General features: G+C 43.2%; 2 protein-coding genes across 9 annotated transcripts; one reads left to right on the top strand and one right to left on the bottom strand.

Moving 5' to 3' along the window:
- Positions 1 to 956: 956 nt before the first annotated feature.
- rln3b (relaxin 3b) lies at positions 957 to 1,639 on the bottom strand. Its single transcript, XM_078268503.1, has 2 exons — positions 1,318 to 1,639; positions 957 to 1,237 (listed from the first exon to the last, which is right to left on the bottom strand). The coding sequence occupies exons 1-2, from the start codon at positions 1,514 to 1,516 to the stop codon at positions 957 to 959; spliced, it is 480 nt and encodes a 159-aa protein (XP_078124629.1). The 5' UTR covers positions 1,517 to 1,639.
- A 688-nt stretch (positions 1,640 to 2,327) lies between these two features.
- On the top strand, positions 2,328 to 15,772 carry rfx1b (regulatory factor X, 1b (influences HLA class II expression)). Of its 8 annotated transcripts, none has more exons than XM_078277640.1 (19): positions 2,328 to 2,481; positions 3,568 to 3,934; positions 7,584 to 7,681; positions 7,804 to 7,884; positions 8,519 to 8,592; positions 8,745 to 9,027; positions 9,116 to 9,297; positions 9,435 to 9,554; positions 10,915 to 11,036; positions 11,178 to 11,296; positions 11,558 to 11,661; positions 11,768 to 11,919; positions 12,095 to 12,192; positions 12,594 to 12,743; positions 12,845 to 13,056; positions 13,149 to 13,302; positions 13,391 to 13,436; positions 13,541 to 13,723; positions 15,374 to 15,772. In XM_078277640.1, the coding sequence occupies exons 2-18, from the start codon at positions 3,595 to 3,597 to the stop codon at positions 13,711 to 13,713; spliced, it is 2,508 nt and encodes an 835-aa protein (XP_078133766.1). In that variant the 5' UTR covers positions 2,328 to 2,481; positions 3,568 to 3,594; the 3' UTR covers positions 13,714 to 13,723; positions 15,374 to 15,772. The 8 variants fall into 8 exon arrangements, with proteins under 8 accessions (XP_078133766.1, XP_078133720.1, XP_078133775.1 ...); XM_078277603.1 differs by lacking the exon at positions 2,328 to 2,481 and adding exons at positions 2,689 to 3,012; positions 3,146 to 3,235 and having other exon boundaries at positions 13,541 to 15,772; XM_078277594.1 differs by having other exon boundaries at positions 2,328 to 2,489; positions 13,541 to 15,772.
- The last annotated feature ends 564 nt before the right edge of the window (positions 15,773 to 16,336 follow it).

Genomic DNA, 16,336 nt, shown 5'->3' with positions numbered 1-16,336 from the left:
TGATAACTACTGAGTTTGCCGTTTTTTAGACAGTCTGTACACAGTATGTATCATTGTTTGCTGTTGTCTTAAAAAAATAAGTGCATTAATTAAGATGCATTAGATATTTCAATTATGTGAACGGACATTGAACATGAATTGTTTTGTGTTGTGTTTCGTTTCTGACCACCAGATGGTGTCAACTCCAAATTCCTACATCATTTAACTACTGTGTTAAATGTATCTGTATGAACTGCTACAGGGCGTAGACAACATTACGAACACCAGTGTAAGCTAACAACAATTACTACCATTGTATGAAGCTTGTTATGGTCACTCATTTTAGATGATAAGTCTCAACATGATGTGTTAATTAATCTCTGATAGGAGGATAAGCAAATTCCCATTCACACACTGAAATAAACAACCAAAGTCCAACATTATAGGCTCCACAGAAGCAGTATGTTGCAGGTCTATTATACTGGATTTAAGTGCTTTGTAAATATGTGTCACATTTGATGTCTAACCCCTGTAAAATCACAGGAAGCAGCTATATTCACTATGCAGTGCACTGTAAATATGAGGCCACTCTGTGTATAGTCACCACCACTTCCTTTCATTTCGAAATCCTTGACAAAACTGTATTCCTGAAACAAGGCTTTAGCAAAGTGGAAGTGTTCTAACAGCATTACATATTTTAGTAGGCTATCTCAGTCTTTTGAAAGAGGAACAGAGACTTTCATATCAACTACACACAATTTTAATAAACATACAGTAGGCCTATGTCAATATGTGATAATGACAGTAAATGAATTTTAAGTACACATTCACATTCCTGTATCAACAGTCAACACATGGACAGTGAGTTGGATGGGATGTGGAATTTTAAGAAGTCTGAAGAAATAATGGAATCACATAGAAAAAGAGTAGAGCTCTGCATTAGTGACAAGACAGGACGTATATTTAGGAAACAAGGTTCAGCACAGAGAGCTGATTTCACTCTTGCTACAGCCCCATTTGCAGCAGGCGTTGGACAGTCCAATTACTACATCCCGTCCTTTCCTATCTGCACTCCGTAGAGCCTCCAGCACCTCCTCTGAGATTGGTGAGCGAGCTGAGCGGCTGAATCCAGCAGCCACAGATGCCTCATTTATTGTTTGATCTCTCCATACTTTGGACTCTGCAAGATCCTGCTCGTCGACAAGTTGAGGGATGGGATTTGTGTTCCATGGGTCAAAGGCCTCTTCTCCAATAAGAGCTGATAAAAAAAGCAAGGACACATCTCTTAATATTACTTGTTTAACCATATAACACAGGGCACATCATACAAAAATAAACTTGTATCCATAGTCTCTCTCTTACCTGAGTCTCCTATGCTTCTCCTCCAGCGAGAACCACCACAGGTAAAGATGACAGCTCGTATGAACTCTCTTCCACACAGTTTCACCCCATAGAAAGAGGGATGGCCATCATTGGACCGCACCTTGTCTACCAGTGCCACCAACAAGCCCAGGGTCAAGAGTGCTGCCTTCCACATGGTGAGAATGAAAAGATGTCGCAGGGGTCTCTAATGCTGCTTGAGGTGTCTATGTGGTTTGTGTTTCTTTCGGGACAGCATCTTTTATAGGCCTCAGCATCTCAGAGAAGGTCCTCAACTCACCTCCACTCTTCGTCATGCCCAGAGATAAGACCGGAGACCTTTAGGGGCAACAATGCACATAGAGAAAAAGAAAGTTGTGATAAAGTAGCAAATGATGCCAGAGGTGATGTCAGCAGAGCTTGTGGCTATCTAATCCCCTGTGACCTTTTCCTGGCCTTTCTGTCCCTAATATCATTTGGGTTGTGCTGTATGTCACCACACAATCTCTCCGTCTTGCTATCTGCTCTGCCGTGCATTGGATGGAGATCACTATCCATTCACCTCAAAGATAACTAGGGTGCCATACATTGGTGTTCACTGTGTCAAAGTACACATATACACACTACAGAGATATATTTCAGGGGCCAACTGGTGATAGGCCTACATACAGTGACTCAAATCAATTGTCATCTTCTAAATGTTGTACAATATTAATTATTTATACAAGCCTATAGAGGTGGTAGAGATAAGTGGCGGTAGCAACATTTTATGTGAACTGAATGAAATGTCATTCCTTCATTTTTCATCTATCTACTTGACATTATGAGCAATCAAAGAAGTAACTTTAAAAGTGGTCATTTCAGGTTCGGCTCTGGTGAAAGTGACAGACAGGGACTGTCTACCAATGAACGATAGATTATTTTACTGACGCTGTGACCACCTCCCAAGTCAGCAAATCAGCATTTAGTGTAGGGCGGGGCGATGATGAGAGGGTAGCAACAGTTGCCCCGGTGAAGGCAAGGCGCCATAGTCACGGTAGTCCTAGCGACAAGAACCAAGCAACGGGAGTCAACAACAACAACCTAAATATAAGGGGAAAAAACTTCAACGACTAAAAAGGACAATATTGGGACAAACTAGAGGTGAAAAAGTAAAATATATATTATAATTATCATTCCATTTTCTCTTATTTTATATGTGTACTTGTTTGTACAACCGTCAGCGTTATTAACGTGAAAATGGTCGAGCGACACGGTGATGTATGTGGTTGCTAGCTTTTTTTCCAAACGGAGACCGTTGTTATGGCGATGTCAGATCTTTGATACGAGCACAAGATGGCGGGTGTGTAGTGTTGTAGTGCCACTAGTACTTTTTTGGCTAATTTCTTTGAATGTTCAGGGGTTTTCTTATAGTTTCGATTACGATAACATTATAATGAGACGGGTTTGGTCATGGATTTATTACCTATCCAATACGAGTAACGTTAACAAGCAACTAGCGATAGCTCTCTCTAACGTCACAACTCAACGTGAGCTGCTAGCTGGGGAAGCTATCACTCTCGCTTTCTCAACTCACTTTTCAAGCAAGCTATCCAGGAACATTAGCTAGATATAGAAAAGCACATGGAATTTATTACGCAAATACGACTCCAAACGCTGAGATATGAGTGTAACGTTAGTATGTTTCATAATCTTTTAGTGACTTTGAACAAGTTTTTGGTCTGACATTGAATTCGGCAAGTCACTCCCATGATCATGGGATCGCCGGATGATCATAGATTGTCTTGTTTGCTGTGTTGGTTTACAGTACGCAGGAGTGGCTAATCTTCCAGTGGGATGGCCTAAAGTCTTGAATGACAGTGGGTCCAATGATTTAATGTGGAAGTATTTCCAAATGGTAATATCAGCAACTGTCCATTGTCGCATGTTTCCACATTTTTAGGTAGTCATTTAGTTTGATTTCACTTGAAACACCATGGTCACGGTTAATAAGCCTTGTTTTGGAAATGTAATCATGGTGATTAAGGTCGCACTGTGTTTCATACTGGAGCAAACAGGAAAAGCTCTAGACTACTGTGAGTCTCAGACAAAAGCCCTACTTCCTCCTTTTTATGTTCCACGTACACACACTAGCTAGCTAGGTCAGTGTGGAATAACATGCCAACAAGTGTGTTATTATGTATGTTTGTAGCACTTAAAATAATGAGTGCTGATTCTTTTTATCCTCAGAACTAGCGCCTCAAAGCATTGGTTGCCATGGCAACTTCTGGATACTCCGAGGACCTTCAGCCTCAGCAGGCCAATGCAGTAACCATAGCAACACCTTCTGCTACCACACCCTCATCCGCAAAGACGGCACACTTCCTGTCCGAGATCCCACCAACCTCTGGAGCCATTGCATCGGCTAACCAATCAGCCACTGTCTCAAAATCAGGACAGGATGCACTTTGTTCTCAAGCGCCCCCCAACAGCCAGAAGGCAGTGGTTCTGACGACTCCCACGCAGCACTATGTAACCCAAGAAATCCAGCACTCTGGGGTCCAGAAAAGTAATGGTCAGAGCAACTCGCCCCAGTACATCATAGTAACTGTTACAGGTGAGAGACAGAGGAATGACTGACACATACCTAGATAATACACACTGTGCACACACACACATAATACGCATTTTCTAGCAGCAGGAGGGCACGATATGGTATGCAGTCAATGTATCTGGGGTGTAAGCAACAGGCTGGATCCTGGTTGGAGACTGGCAGTTTGTCTGGCATAGTGGTGGATTCGAGTAACCAAACAGTGCAGAGCACAGTTGTGTTTATATATCTTTAAAATTACGACAAGTGCTTGGGTTTAGTTGCCAGGGCCCATTATGATCTATTGATAGTTAAATCAAAGTGGTATCACACAGTGCTTAAGCAATTAGTCCATTAGTTAAACGACAGAAAAAAAATTGTCAACAACTTTGATAATGGAGTAATTGTCATTTATCCATGAAAACCCCCAAATGTTTGCTGGTTTAGGGTTCTCAAATGTGAGGATTGTCTGCTTTCCTCTGTTGTACATCATTGTAAATTCAATATTTTTAGGTTACAGGTTTTCAGCCCTACCTAGTTGCATCCTTTCTTTAAAATAGTCTGATTAGATGTCTGGAACGAAGCAGAGAGCTAAGTCTCACCAGGATCGAAAAAAACACTGATGTAGTTTGCCTGTCTGGTTGGGTGGTGCATACATTATGAGGACAAAATAAGCTGATGGACTTGGTTGCTAGGCTGCATAGTCCCAAATGTGGGAGTGTGGATGGCTAAGGCTATAACCTGAATTCACTTCTACTCTGCTGCTTTTGCTGTTATAGAGAGTCGATGGTATAATGACGGGATTTGTTTTCAATTATATTTCATCAACATGACTTTTATTGTGCAATTCCTGCAGTGGTACAAAAAAAATTGATAAGCCAGTATCTATGGTAGCTAATGCACGGTGTGCTTACCAGGCTTTGGACCAGATATTCAAATTAATTTAGGTCATTAGTTTTTTTTTTAAAATACATCCTGAATTATAAAACAAATGCTCAATCATAAAGAAATGAGTATTTTTAAAATGGGCTGTTAATGAGCGAGTATTCACCCCAACACCGGTGTATGTTTATTTTAGGGCCGTCTATTCGTAGATCTTTTTGCCTGCTAGTATCATGTAACACTGTGTACTCTCACCCAGAGTGAGACTCGCAGGCCTGGGGCTTGTCTCACTCTCATGAAGTAGGACTATGTTATCTGAATAACTGGGCTTAGTAAAACCTGGCATTCCCTCATATCTATGTGTAGAGCGGGGTTCTACTCTAGTAGTAGTAGTAGTAGTAGTACAGTAGTTTTCATGTCCATAAAAAAGGATACACTTAAGCTATTGTGCTTTTTTCTTCAATATATCCACATTTATGATAGCAGGCTAGAATGATGTACTTAAAGGTTTCCATTAAAAACAGTATCATACAACACGGTCTCACGGCAGTTCGTGAAATGGTCACGTTATTTTTAATCTATTGATTCGTGTACACAGACACGTTTATCTCGTTTATTTCGTGGCGGTCAGCACGTAATGGGAAGCATCTATACGGAGGTTGGGTTTAGGAAAAGAAGAACGGGGAAAGTTAACGTTGCACGCCGTGACACGATCCCAGGTCTCTGGGGGACGCGGGACAACAACGGGACGGTGGAGTTTAGGAAAAGAACAACGGGGAAAGTTAAAGTCACACGCGGGACACGATCCCCGGTCTCCGGGGTGAAAGTCCTGTGTTGTTTGACCCATCCACCACCCCAACCATCTTCCCTGGGCGGATTTTCGGCATTTCATACTACTCGCTACCGTAGCCATGCTGTGATCACGAAAGATGCTTCCCATTGAAATACATTAGTTTAAAATACGTGCTGAACATCACGAAAAAAAAACAAGATAAATGTGTCTGTATACACGAATCAATAGATTAAATAACGTGACCATTTCACGAACTGCCGTGAGACTGGGTTGAAATATACACAAGGTTTTAATATGGTAATAACCTGCTGATTTTGAATAAAACACAAGAGAAGGTATCATGTAACATATAAAAAGGAAAAAAATATGATTTCTGTATGGCTGGGACTTTATAATATCAGTAGCTGTTCGTTTGAAATAAAAAGATTTTAAGAGAGTACACTCATGCATTTACCTTATACTGGCAGAAATGACAGCAGAAATCTTCTAATTGAAGTTAACTATATAGTAAGGGCTACAACTATTTTCATTATCAGTTAACATTATCTTGTTGATATATTGATTAATCAAATTATTATTCCACTAATAAAAACATACTGCTTTTTTTTTGGCTCTCGTAATCAATAAATGATGGATATTTTTATGTGACCTAATTCATGTTTAGACTTTATGATCAAAATGTAGCTTAATTGAAAAAGTAAAAGCTACATTTTGAATGTGATGACAATTGTCAAATATGTATACCTGTATTAAATATGCCTGTTTTATCAATAGGATTTGGTTGGTTGTTGGACAAGCCTACTATTCTGGTCCTACCTGCAATTGTCAGGATTGGCTAAACCTAAACAAAGCCATGGACCAGAATGGCTTCCCCACTCGCCTTCCTTATTTTGTTCAGTCAGTCAGTACCCTCAGTAGGCTTTTCCCCTTTGAATCAAGGAATGAAGGTATGTGGCCGGGTTGGGTCAGTGGGTAGAGCAGGCGCACACATACTTGGAGGTTGACATTTTTTTCGAAAGCCGCCACCCTAGCCATCTCACAAGCCCACTCCTGGATTGACAGCACTCCTTCAATTCCTCCATCCTCTTAAAATAATCTGTCTGGCTATCATTAAACTAGTCTGGACACAGCTTCTTATGTGCTTTTCCGTCCCGCGTAGGATTGACACATCTCCCAGAACAAAAATAATCTTGGGATGAATGGAACCTGGGTCCCTGCAATCCGACATAGGTTATCATGTATCCCGGTCCAAAATTCCTGGACCTTATCAACGATAAAAATAAAACTAAACGTATTTATTAAGTATGCATTGCTCTCGAATTGTGTTATGGGAGGAATATAAAGTTGTTCAAATAAAAGGTTATTTACTTTCCACCTCTCCAGGTGGGAACGACGAACAGTTAGTTCTCACTTTCCATCACTCATAATAATCCAAAATTAAACTGAGTGATGGGCTGTGCCAGGTTGTGTGCTGGCTCAAGTGTATGTTCACAGCGGTTAACCCAGGTTGAAGTGAGAGCAACACAGTTGAAGCAGGACGGTGCAAAACAGTTTAGGTAGAATGTTTTTTCACCTGAAGGGTACAAGAAAGTGAATATTACCCTCTTGTCCTCCGCCCACTCTCCATCCTCTGTTTTCTCCCTCTATCCATCATCCCTCGTGTATCTCTCATTTCCCTCTCTACTCTGATCTGCATGTTTACAAGATGGAGTGATTTCTCTCTCCATCTGGGGAGATTAGCTGTCCAAGGCTGTCCTTCTGACATGCAAGATATAAGGATGAAAGCAGAGTTGGACAGACACACTTTTTCCTCCTCCCTACTATCGGTCTCTTCTCAGCTGAACAAAAAAAAAAATCTTTGTTGCAGGATGTTCTGCGGTGGCTGTTATTATGATTTGGAAGCAGTATGTCGTGAGTACTGAACTTGTGGTAATAGTGGCTGGCTTTTCTGTTGCCTTGTTCAATCCTCTGATGAAACCTCTCTCCCTCTGCCATCCCTAGAGGGCTCAGTTCACTCCAATGACAGCCTGTCAGACTCTAGCCCACCTGCCACTGCTGTTCCTACTCAGGTGGTCCAACCAGTGCAGACCACCCAACAGGTAAGATGCACACATATACACAAACCCCATTCATTTACCATTTGACCACGTAGGAGCAAGTCACAACGAAAGGTTGAGCACCCATTAGTTCTATCTGACACTGTGGCTTTACTCACCTGCAGAGGTCAGTGTTACAAGCGGTGTCGCAGGCAGCCAAGAGGATTCAGATCAACAACCTTCAGTCTGTGGACATTAACCAGGAGGTAAACAGACAAAACATTGTCCCTTTTTTTTTTTTTTTTTTTAAATCGAAGTCATTTAAAAATTAGTGAACAGGGTGAATCGAGATCGCGATTTGATAACGTTTTATCGTGCAGGCCTAGCCCCTAGTGCCCTTTTTGATGAAATAAGTAATTTCCCGCCGGCTTTGCACGTCTTTTTACCTTCATCACAACGGCCTCCCCAGGCTGTCTTGAGATGTACCTGAACACTGAACTCTGCAGGTCATGCTGTGTACCTGTGTGAGTGAATGAGCTGTGTCTGAACCACCCCTTACATTCATCTTTAATGGCAGACTACTACCCTACTACTTCTTTGGTTGTTCTAGTTATACTCCTTAAAACTTGATGTCCTTAAACTACCAAGAAATGCTTTCAACAACTTGGCTTTCATTGATGTATAACAAAATGATGGTGAGCTGTCAAACCGGTTTCATAAATTGTGCCTGCTCGGCCCCTCCGACTCCAAATGAGTGCTAATGTTGCTCCGTTGTCCTGAATGTGTACGCAGACACAATAACACGCTTGCCATAACTTTATAGGGTAATACTACTGTATGTCAATATTGTGTTTACAGCTTGTTGTGCTGCTTTACATCTCCTGTTTGCTTGTTGTCCAGGTGGAGCATGTGTACTCTGGCCAGGTGCAGTATGTGGACGGAGGAGGAGACGCGACTTTTACCACGTCCTCCATGTGAGTAGAGAGGAACCTGCTCTGTTTGCATGTTGACATAGGCATGCTCACACACATGATCAATTACACACACCGCGCAACTGTCCTGGACACACAACTATGGTGCATTTATATGTTTCTGTTTGTGTGCGTAAATGTCTTTTCCTGTCCAGTCGATCGAGCAACTACCCTTTCTCCGACTCGCCCCTCTACTCCCAGACCCCTCCCACCTCCTCCTCCTACTACGAGGCCACACCGAGCTCTGAGTCAGACATCACTGGCTCTGTGACCTCGCAGCCAGTTTCTGTGGCAACAGCGGGAGCCAATAGTGGGGGAGCTGCTGCGGGCGGAGGGGGCTATGTCATTCAAGGAGGTTATGTGTTAGGAGGAGCAGCAGCAGCAGGTGGAGGAGGGCAGAGTTACTCCAGCCCTAACTCTCGTGCCCCACCCGCTACTGTAAGTACTCAAGTTCAAAGTGAACAATGTATTAGTTACAGTCTAAGACGTGGAAGTTCAGAAAATTAAATTCTGTGACGGTCCCTAGGTGCAGTGGCTGTGTGATAACTACGAGGGGGCGGAGGGGGTGAGTTTACCTCGCTGCACCCTCTACTACCACTACCTGCTGCACTGCCAGGAGCAGAAACTAGAACCTGTTAATGCAGCATCCTTCGGCAAACTCATCAGGTCTGTCTTCATGGGGCTACGTACACGGAGATTAGGGACCAGGTATATATACACACATTCACACACACACACACACACACACACACACACACACACACGTACACACACATAAGTACATTGATTTTGCTAGACATGTATCTCAGGGCAATATCAGAACTCTTTGTGTGTGTGTGTTTCAGAGGGAACTCTAAGTACCACTACTATGGACTGAGGATCAAATCTGGTTCCCCGCTGCTCAGACTGATGGATGAACAGCAGCACATGGCGATGAGGCAGCAGCCTTTCTCACAGAAAAACAGGTATCCACACAGGGTTGCGTACTTGTGTCCCTGTGGCTATGGGTGGAATTTGCAATTTCAGCAGTCATTTTGACATCTGGTTGTGAATATTGTTTTTTTTTAAATCCCAATACGGCACAGTATATCTAGACTTAAAAAAAAAAAGAAGCCTCTCTTGTGGTTTTTGTGGTCTGGATTGCAACGTGTCCTCGATGCACTTTCATTTACACATCTACAGTATCTAGAGCTGACCACATGGGATTGGGTCATCCAGACACATTATACTGCCAAACTTGAACAGGGCAGCAAGAGCATCATTGTGGTAGATGATCAATTTAAATGAAAAAGATCTAGCAGTGGCTTTGCTTACGATGATATTGCAGCCTGTTTCCAGTGTTCCAATTGCAACATAAGCTGTGTTTTCTCTGTGACTCTTTCTCTGTGTGTCTCTCTGACCCCATTTCAACCTGGCATTCAAATCCGATCTGAGTGATCTGATCCCAAGTGGACAGGTCTAAGTACAGGTGGGAATGCACCCAGGACGCATTGAGATCAGATCACTCAGACCACATTCAGAGGTAATTTAGGCCACACGTGACCACATTCTCACAGCAGTGTGTACGTGCATGTGTCCTGGGCCACATTAAGGACCGCATACTCAACTGTGAGCGAAACTACGTACTCATTCAAAGTATTTCTCATATAGCAGAAACCACTGAGAGTGAATCGTGTGTTTTGAGTGTTATAATCATACTGTCAGTGATGTGTCTGTGTTGTTTGTTTCGGTACTGCCTGCTCCTGTATCCCTAGCTGTCTGGAGCTATGTGCCAGGCAGCCGCCGGTATAAAATAACCTCATTTTAAGTTTCATAAAACCTCCCCGAAATCACGAATATGTAGGATACACACGTTAATGTCAACACAGGCATACTGCACAGGCATCAACACCTGGGCTTTAACACCATTCTACAGACGTTACTGCAGTGTTTATATTTTACATACTGTACACTCTTGGTTGCTGACGCCAATTTTAGATTCCATTCCTGTTGGAACATTTTCGATGTGTGTAGTTTTTGGTTTAATAGCCTAATTGGTGATTTTGCTGCTATACTCCGTAACAGTCATTCCACTGCTACTTGTAGCTACATGCTAATATTTTAGGGAAACCTGTAATCTTGGTTGCCAATTTTGGGTCACATTGCTTCTGGAACATGTCCAGGTGTGTGGTTTTTGGTTTATAAGCCTTTATTGTTCATTTCTAACGGTAGAAAGTGCCGCTATACTCTGTTACAGTCTGTCCACTTGTGATTGGATCACTCAGATCGGATTTTTAATACCAGCTGGAAATGCAGCGTTTGATTGATGGGTACTCTGTCCCATAGGATAAAGCCACTTCAGAAGTCACAGGGGATCACCAACGGGACATCAGGTGGGATGGGTCAGCAGCAGGCGGCGGCACTATGTGATATTTCGGCGCAGGTGCAACAGTACCAGCAGTTTCTGGGTGAGCAACACTTGCACTCTGCAAAATGTTCACCGTTTTTTTTCTAGCAATACAATAAGAAATGGATACTTTCATCTTGTGTTCTTGGTACTCTTGGTACTCCTGTATACAAGCTGTGAATAACTGCTGTCACTTGTGCAGAGGCATCAAGGCCGCTGCCAGACTTTGTGGACATTGATCTGCAAGATGGAACCCTGCCCGATGGGATCCTTTTAGAACACCTCAAGGCCTTTCAGACTCTCTACAGAGAACACTGTGAGGTAGGCAGTCATGGACAAAGACAGTTAGACATGTTAGCTTTGTACTCTGTAGCTTTGTACTCACATACACGGGTCATAGCGCTTGATGCAGATACTGCTCAACACCATTGTTGTATGACACAGCATTGTTAAATGCTTAAAGATAAAAGCTCCCTGCACTAATAAAACATTCTTTACAATGAAAATGTCAAGCAATCATGGCGTCGGAAGTGTGAAGACTGTTTAGACACCTCTGTGGTGTTGTGTGTGTGATCTCCACAGGCCATTCTGGACGTGATGGTCAATCTTCAGTTCACTCTCGTGGAGACACTTTGGAAATCCTTCTGGCGGTTCAGCCAGAGCAGTGACACCGAATCACTCAACCTGTAAGTGTCATTAATACACTCAGACAATCTGATGGAAGAAATACTAGCACTATCTAAATCTCATCCACTGCTGTTAGTACGAACGGTCTGTCTTGTGCTCCTCCAGGCACAATGAGTCTGAGAAGCGTCTGCCCAAATCGTGCCTAGTGGTGCTGTGTAAGTATGAGCCAGTGCTGCGCTGGACCAAAGAGTGCGACAACCTGCTCTACCAGACTCTGGTGGAGATCCTCATCCCTGATGTACTGAGACCCATCCCCAGTAAGTTAGTAAGGCCCGTAAGTGAGGCTATCAAGACATTCATTGACAGATTTACAGCATGCAGGCCTTAATCTGGGGCAAAGTTCTTCTACTACACATCTCTACAGATATAAATCTAAACTCTCTCTCTCTCTCTCTCTCTCTCCCCTCTACATCGCCACCATCCCTTCCTCAGGTGCCTTAACTCAGGCCATCCGCAACTTTGCCAAGAGTCTGGAGAACTGGTTGACAGGCGCCATGATGAACATCCCAGAAGAGATGGTTCGCATAAAGGTATTTGCACTCTTCTGCACTGATTACATGTCAAGACAGAGCTCTGCATCACTTTTTTTTTTAGATATTTCTTACTCTTACATGGCCAGATGTTAACAGGTTTTATTAGATCCTATCCAGATGATGTCTCGATCCAGTTCAGATGTCCGATGTCACACCTGGCGTGGCGATTTATCTTAAATGTCTCGAGTGACCGCTTTTTATTATGTTGGATGGGATGTATCCTTGGTGTGTCTAAGTACAGTATGTATTTACACATCTTCAGTGCTGTTCTCTTGTGATTGGAAAACCCAAGATGCACTTAAGTTCTGAGCGTGAACTGGGCCTTATAGTGGCTTCTTCCTGACGTGCCATCTAATTATGGCTCCATTCATTCTCTCTCCCCCCCCTCTCCCCTTCAGGTGCTGTGTGTGGGCTCCTTCTCCCAGACGCTGCGCCGCTATACCAGCCTGAACCACCTTGCCCAGGCAGCCCGCGCCGTCCTCCAGAACTCCGCTCAGATCAACCAAATGCTCTCAGACCTCAACAGGGTTGATTTCACTAATGTTCAGGTTTGTACTTCCGTCTCCCCCCTCCCATCTGCTACTGTACATTAGTGTTTTAGGTGAAATAGAGCGGACGCCTGACACTGTCCACCTGTGTCCCCCCTCAGGAGCAGGCATCCTGGGTATGTCAGTGTGAAGACCGTGTGGTACAGCGGCTGGAGCAAGACTTTAAAATGACCCTGCAGCAGCAAAACTCTCTGGAACAGTGGGCTACCTGGCTGGATGGTGTTGTCTCTGAGGCCCTGAAGCCCTACGAGCACAACCCTGTTGTGCTACCAAAGGCTGCAAAGGTTTTCCTGCTCAACTGGTCCTTCTATAGGTGAGGGGAAAAGGAAAAATGTGATATAGAAAATATATATTTGGTTCATGTTGGAGATAATTGTCTTTATCTTCTCCGCTTTTCCTCACTAGCTCTATGGTAATCCGGGACCTGACTTTGCGCAGTGCTGCCAGCTTTGGCTCCTTTCACCTGATCCGCTTGCTCTATGATGAGTATATGTACTACCTGATAGAACACAGGGTGGCCCAGGCTAAAGGAGTGACACCCATTGCGGTCATGGGAGAAGTACGTGTCTGCACACTCAGTCACATAGTAGCCGTCTGAACTTGATGATACATGTTTATAAATGTCCAGGTCTTACTCTGTGTTGCAGTTTGCCAGCACTGTCAAGAGCAGAATCTCTCCGGACCTGGAGAAAGGTAATTTCAGTGGGGTTCTCCTCACAAAGATGTTTGGTTTCAACTCCCAGCCTCTGTTATCAGGTTCACTTAATAAATGTCACTTCAATGCCTGTCTCCATCAGAAGAAGAAGAGGATGACGAGGAAGAGGAGAGCGAGGACGAGGGCGGAGAGCTCGTGCTGCAGTCCAGCTCTCTGAGAGCGGTTGATGACGAGAAGGACTCGATGGAGCCGCCCGCCAAGCTGCCCAGGACCAGTTTCAATCTGCACTCTCTGACCGACAGCACCACATCTTAGCCACTCATTTGTATAGTTATCACACACACACACACACACACACACACACACACACACACACACACGCACGTTTTGCTTTAAGTTTAACATCATGTCATACCATTCTGTCACCCTGTTTGGCCTTCCGTTTTGCAAACGTGTGTGTGTGTGTGTGTGTGTGTGTGTGTGTGTGTGTGTGTGTGTGTGTGTGTGTGTGTGTGTGTGTGTGTGTGTGTGTGTGTGTGTGTGTGTGTGTGAGAGAAAGTAGGAGAGCCTTTTGCCATTATTTTTCTCTTTGCCTTGTACCTGCTATTTTACAGTCCTTCTCTCGTTCCCTGTGCCTTCCCTGTTTGTCCAGTGGCAAGCTGCCAGTAGCCACCTCTGTCCAGTCTCAACTATATTGTATACGATATATATTAATATGTACAGATGGGTGACAAATTAAAGGAAAAACCTGAATATGCAGATGCTTCCAGAGAGGTGCACTGCATGGTACAATTAAGCAAATAACATCCTATCATGCTCTGTGGTATGTATAAAAGTGCTGAGCAGGCCCAGTTGATTCTGATTTTGTATCAAAGATGGCAGGAGGAAAAGATCGAAAGAGTTAAAGAAGAGGTTTTTTTTTTTTAACATGTACAAGTAGTTTTATCATGAAATATCCATTTAAATAAAGGCTTTATAACTTTTTGCCCAAAGAGTGCCTTGGATCTTTCTTCTTTAAAGATCCAAGTGACTTTGAAAGAGGGTTTATTGTTGGGGTACAGATGGCAGGAGCTTCAGTCACAACTGGCTAGTGTTTTAATAGGACCAGGTGTGACTAAAGTACATCTGCATTTAGATCTATGGGAAAGACGTCAGTAAATGGGGTCAGAAATCGTAGTCGACAGCACACATTTGATGACCGTGATGCTCGTACATTAGTGCAATATGGGAATGTCAATGCAGGACGTGATCCGACTGTGTCAGCAAGAACCGTCCGTCGACAATTACATAGAGAGGGACACTATAGTAGGGTCGAAAGTGCTTAAACCCCTCATTACAGAGATGAATGCACATTTGAGAGTTGAGTGGTGCAAAAACCAAAGGCACTGGTCTACAGAGATGTGGAAAAAAAAGTGATAATGGTCAAATAAGTCATCCTTTACCATATTCTCAACAAGTGCGCGAGTACATGTGTGTCGTACACCAAGAGCATGGTACAGCTCTGAATTGTTGATCCCAGGGTATGGCTGGCATGGCTGGGGTCAGGGGTGTAGCACAAAATTCTAGGCCCTGTAGAAAGGCATTTTCTATGGGCCCCTCCCCGCATCCACAGCTGTTCATTCTAGCATCTTTTTGGGCCCTCCTCACATGAGGGTCCTGGGTACTCAGTCCCCTTCCATGACAATGCCCCCATCCATATGGCTCGAGGGGTCACTGAATGGTTTGATGAGTATGAAAATGATGTCAATGACATGCTTTGGCCTTCACAGTCACCAGATCTCAACCCAATTAAAAAACCTATGGGAGATTTTGGAGCGACATATTAGACAGCACTCTCGGTCGCCATCATCAAAACATCAGAATGAGGCAAAATCTTCTGGAAGAATGTTTTTTCATCCCTCCAGTGAAGTTCCAGAGACGTGTAATCAATGCCGACACCTTACTAAGACACTTTATGTTGTTTTTTTTCCTTTAGTTGGTCACCTGTCTGTATATTCTTGATTCCCTCCTGCCCCGCCTTAACCACTGACCTGATTGCTGAGGAGAGATGAGAAGACTCCAAGTGTTCTTCGTTGTACGCTAAACTCAAAAATATCTCGTACCTTGCCTTTAAAGCGATGACTATGCAGAGCACTGTCTGAAATATACGTTTTAATCTCAGAGTAGCATCTGGAATGATACTGCACCATGGATTTTGTTGGCACATGGATGTTGATTGACCGATATGTGGATGCCATATTTGACTTCATTTCATTTCGTATTAATTTGGCCAATTAACTGATACCCTGTGCCTTTGAGAGATTTCTAGCCTAAAGAAAGCTTATATTCTATATATTCTGTATCGTGGATTAATAAATGAAAGTCCTGTGAAGTAGTCTTGGTGTTGTCATGAACTTTTACTAGCTGTGACAAAAAAAATTTAAATGGTGACAGTCAAGCCTCGTGATGATTTTGCCCAGTTTGCTGTTCTTCATCCATCCATCCATTCATTCTTTCAAGATCATTTCTTTTACACACACAGTTTAGACACCACCAGACACTTCATAGATGTAGTGCAAGTTGAATGGGCAACAGGACAAGATCAAAGCTTCTCCCACCCAATCAGCAGCACTTTCTACACTGTATCCATGGCGACCTTTGTGCCAGCTAGATGTACCAGCTACAGCTATCTCAAAGTTTTTGTAGTGTAAAAGTAGATGTGTATTTTCTGGGTATCAATGTTGAACATTTTGTAAATGACCTATATTATGTACCTTTGGTGAACCTTGTCACATATCCAAATTATTTGTATGTTTAACCATTGTTGCCTTAAGAAATATGTTGTGCTATGTCCACTGTCCAGATGATTGAACTATATTTTTTATTGTAATGACGGACCACGCATGTGAATATGGTGACTTTCTAGATGGACCCTCTCCAAAGAGCACATGCTCAACCA

Source organism: Sander vitreus, chromosome 2 (genome assembly GCF_031162955.1).
Source record: "Sander vitreus isolate 19-12246 chromosome 2, sanVit1, whole genome shotgun sequence".
Classification (NCBI taxonomy): domain Eukaryota; kingdom Metazoa; phylum Chordata; class Actinopteri; order Perciformes; family Percidae; genus Sander; species Sander vitreus.
Note: the sequence above shows the minus strand (reverse complement) of the source record. Positions and strands in the feature narration are given on the sequence as shown.

Excerpts from the sequence above, each read along its gene's own strand:
- rfx1b (XM_078277640.1), top strand. The coding sequence starts at position 3,595 with ATGGCAACTTCTGGATACTCCGAGGACCTTCAGCCTCAGCAGGCCAAT. Across the intron at positions 8,593-8,744 it reads ACTTTTACCACGTCCTCCAT|TCGATCGAGCAACTACCCTT; the intron begins GTGAGTAGAGAG and ends TTTCCTGTCCAG. Across the intron at positions 12,193-12,593 it reads AAGAGATGGTTCGCATAAAG|GTGCTGTGTGTGGGCTCCTT; the intron begins GTATTTGCACTC and ends TCTCCCCTTCAG.
- rln3b (XM_078268503.1), bottom strand. The coding sequence starts at position 1,516 with ATGTGGAAGGCAGCACTCTTGACCCTGGGCTTGTTGGTGGCACTGGTA. Across the intron at positions 1,238-1,317 it reads GAGAGAGACTATGGATACAA|CTCTTATTGGAGAAGAGGCC; the intron begins GTTTATTTTTGT and ends TTTTTTTATCAG.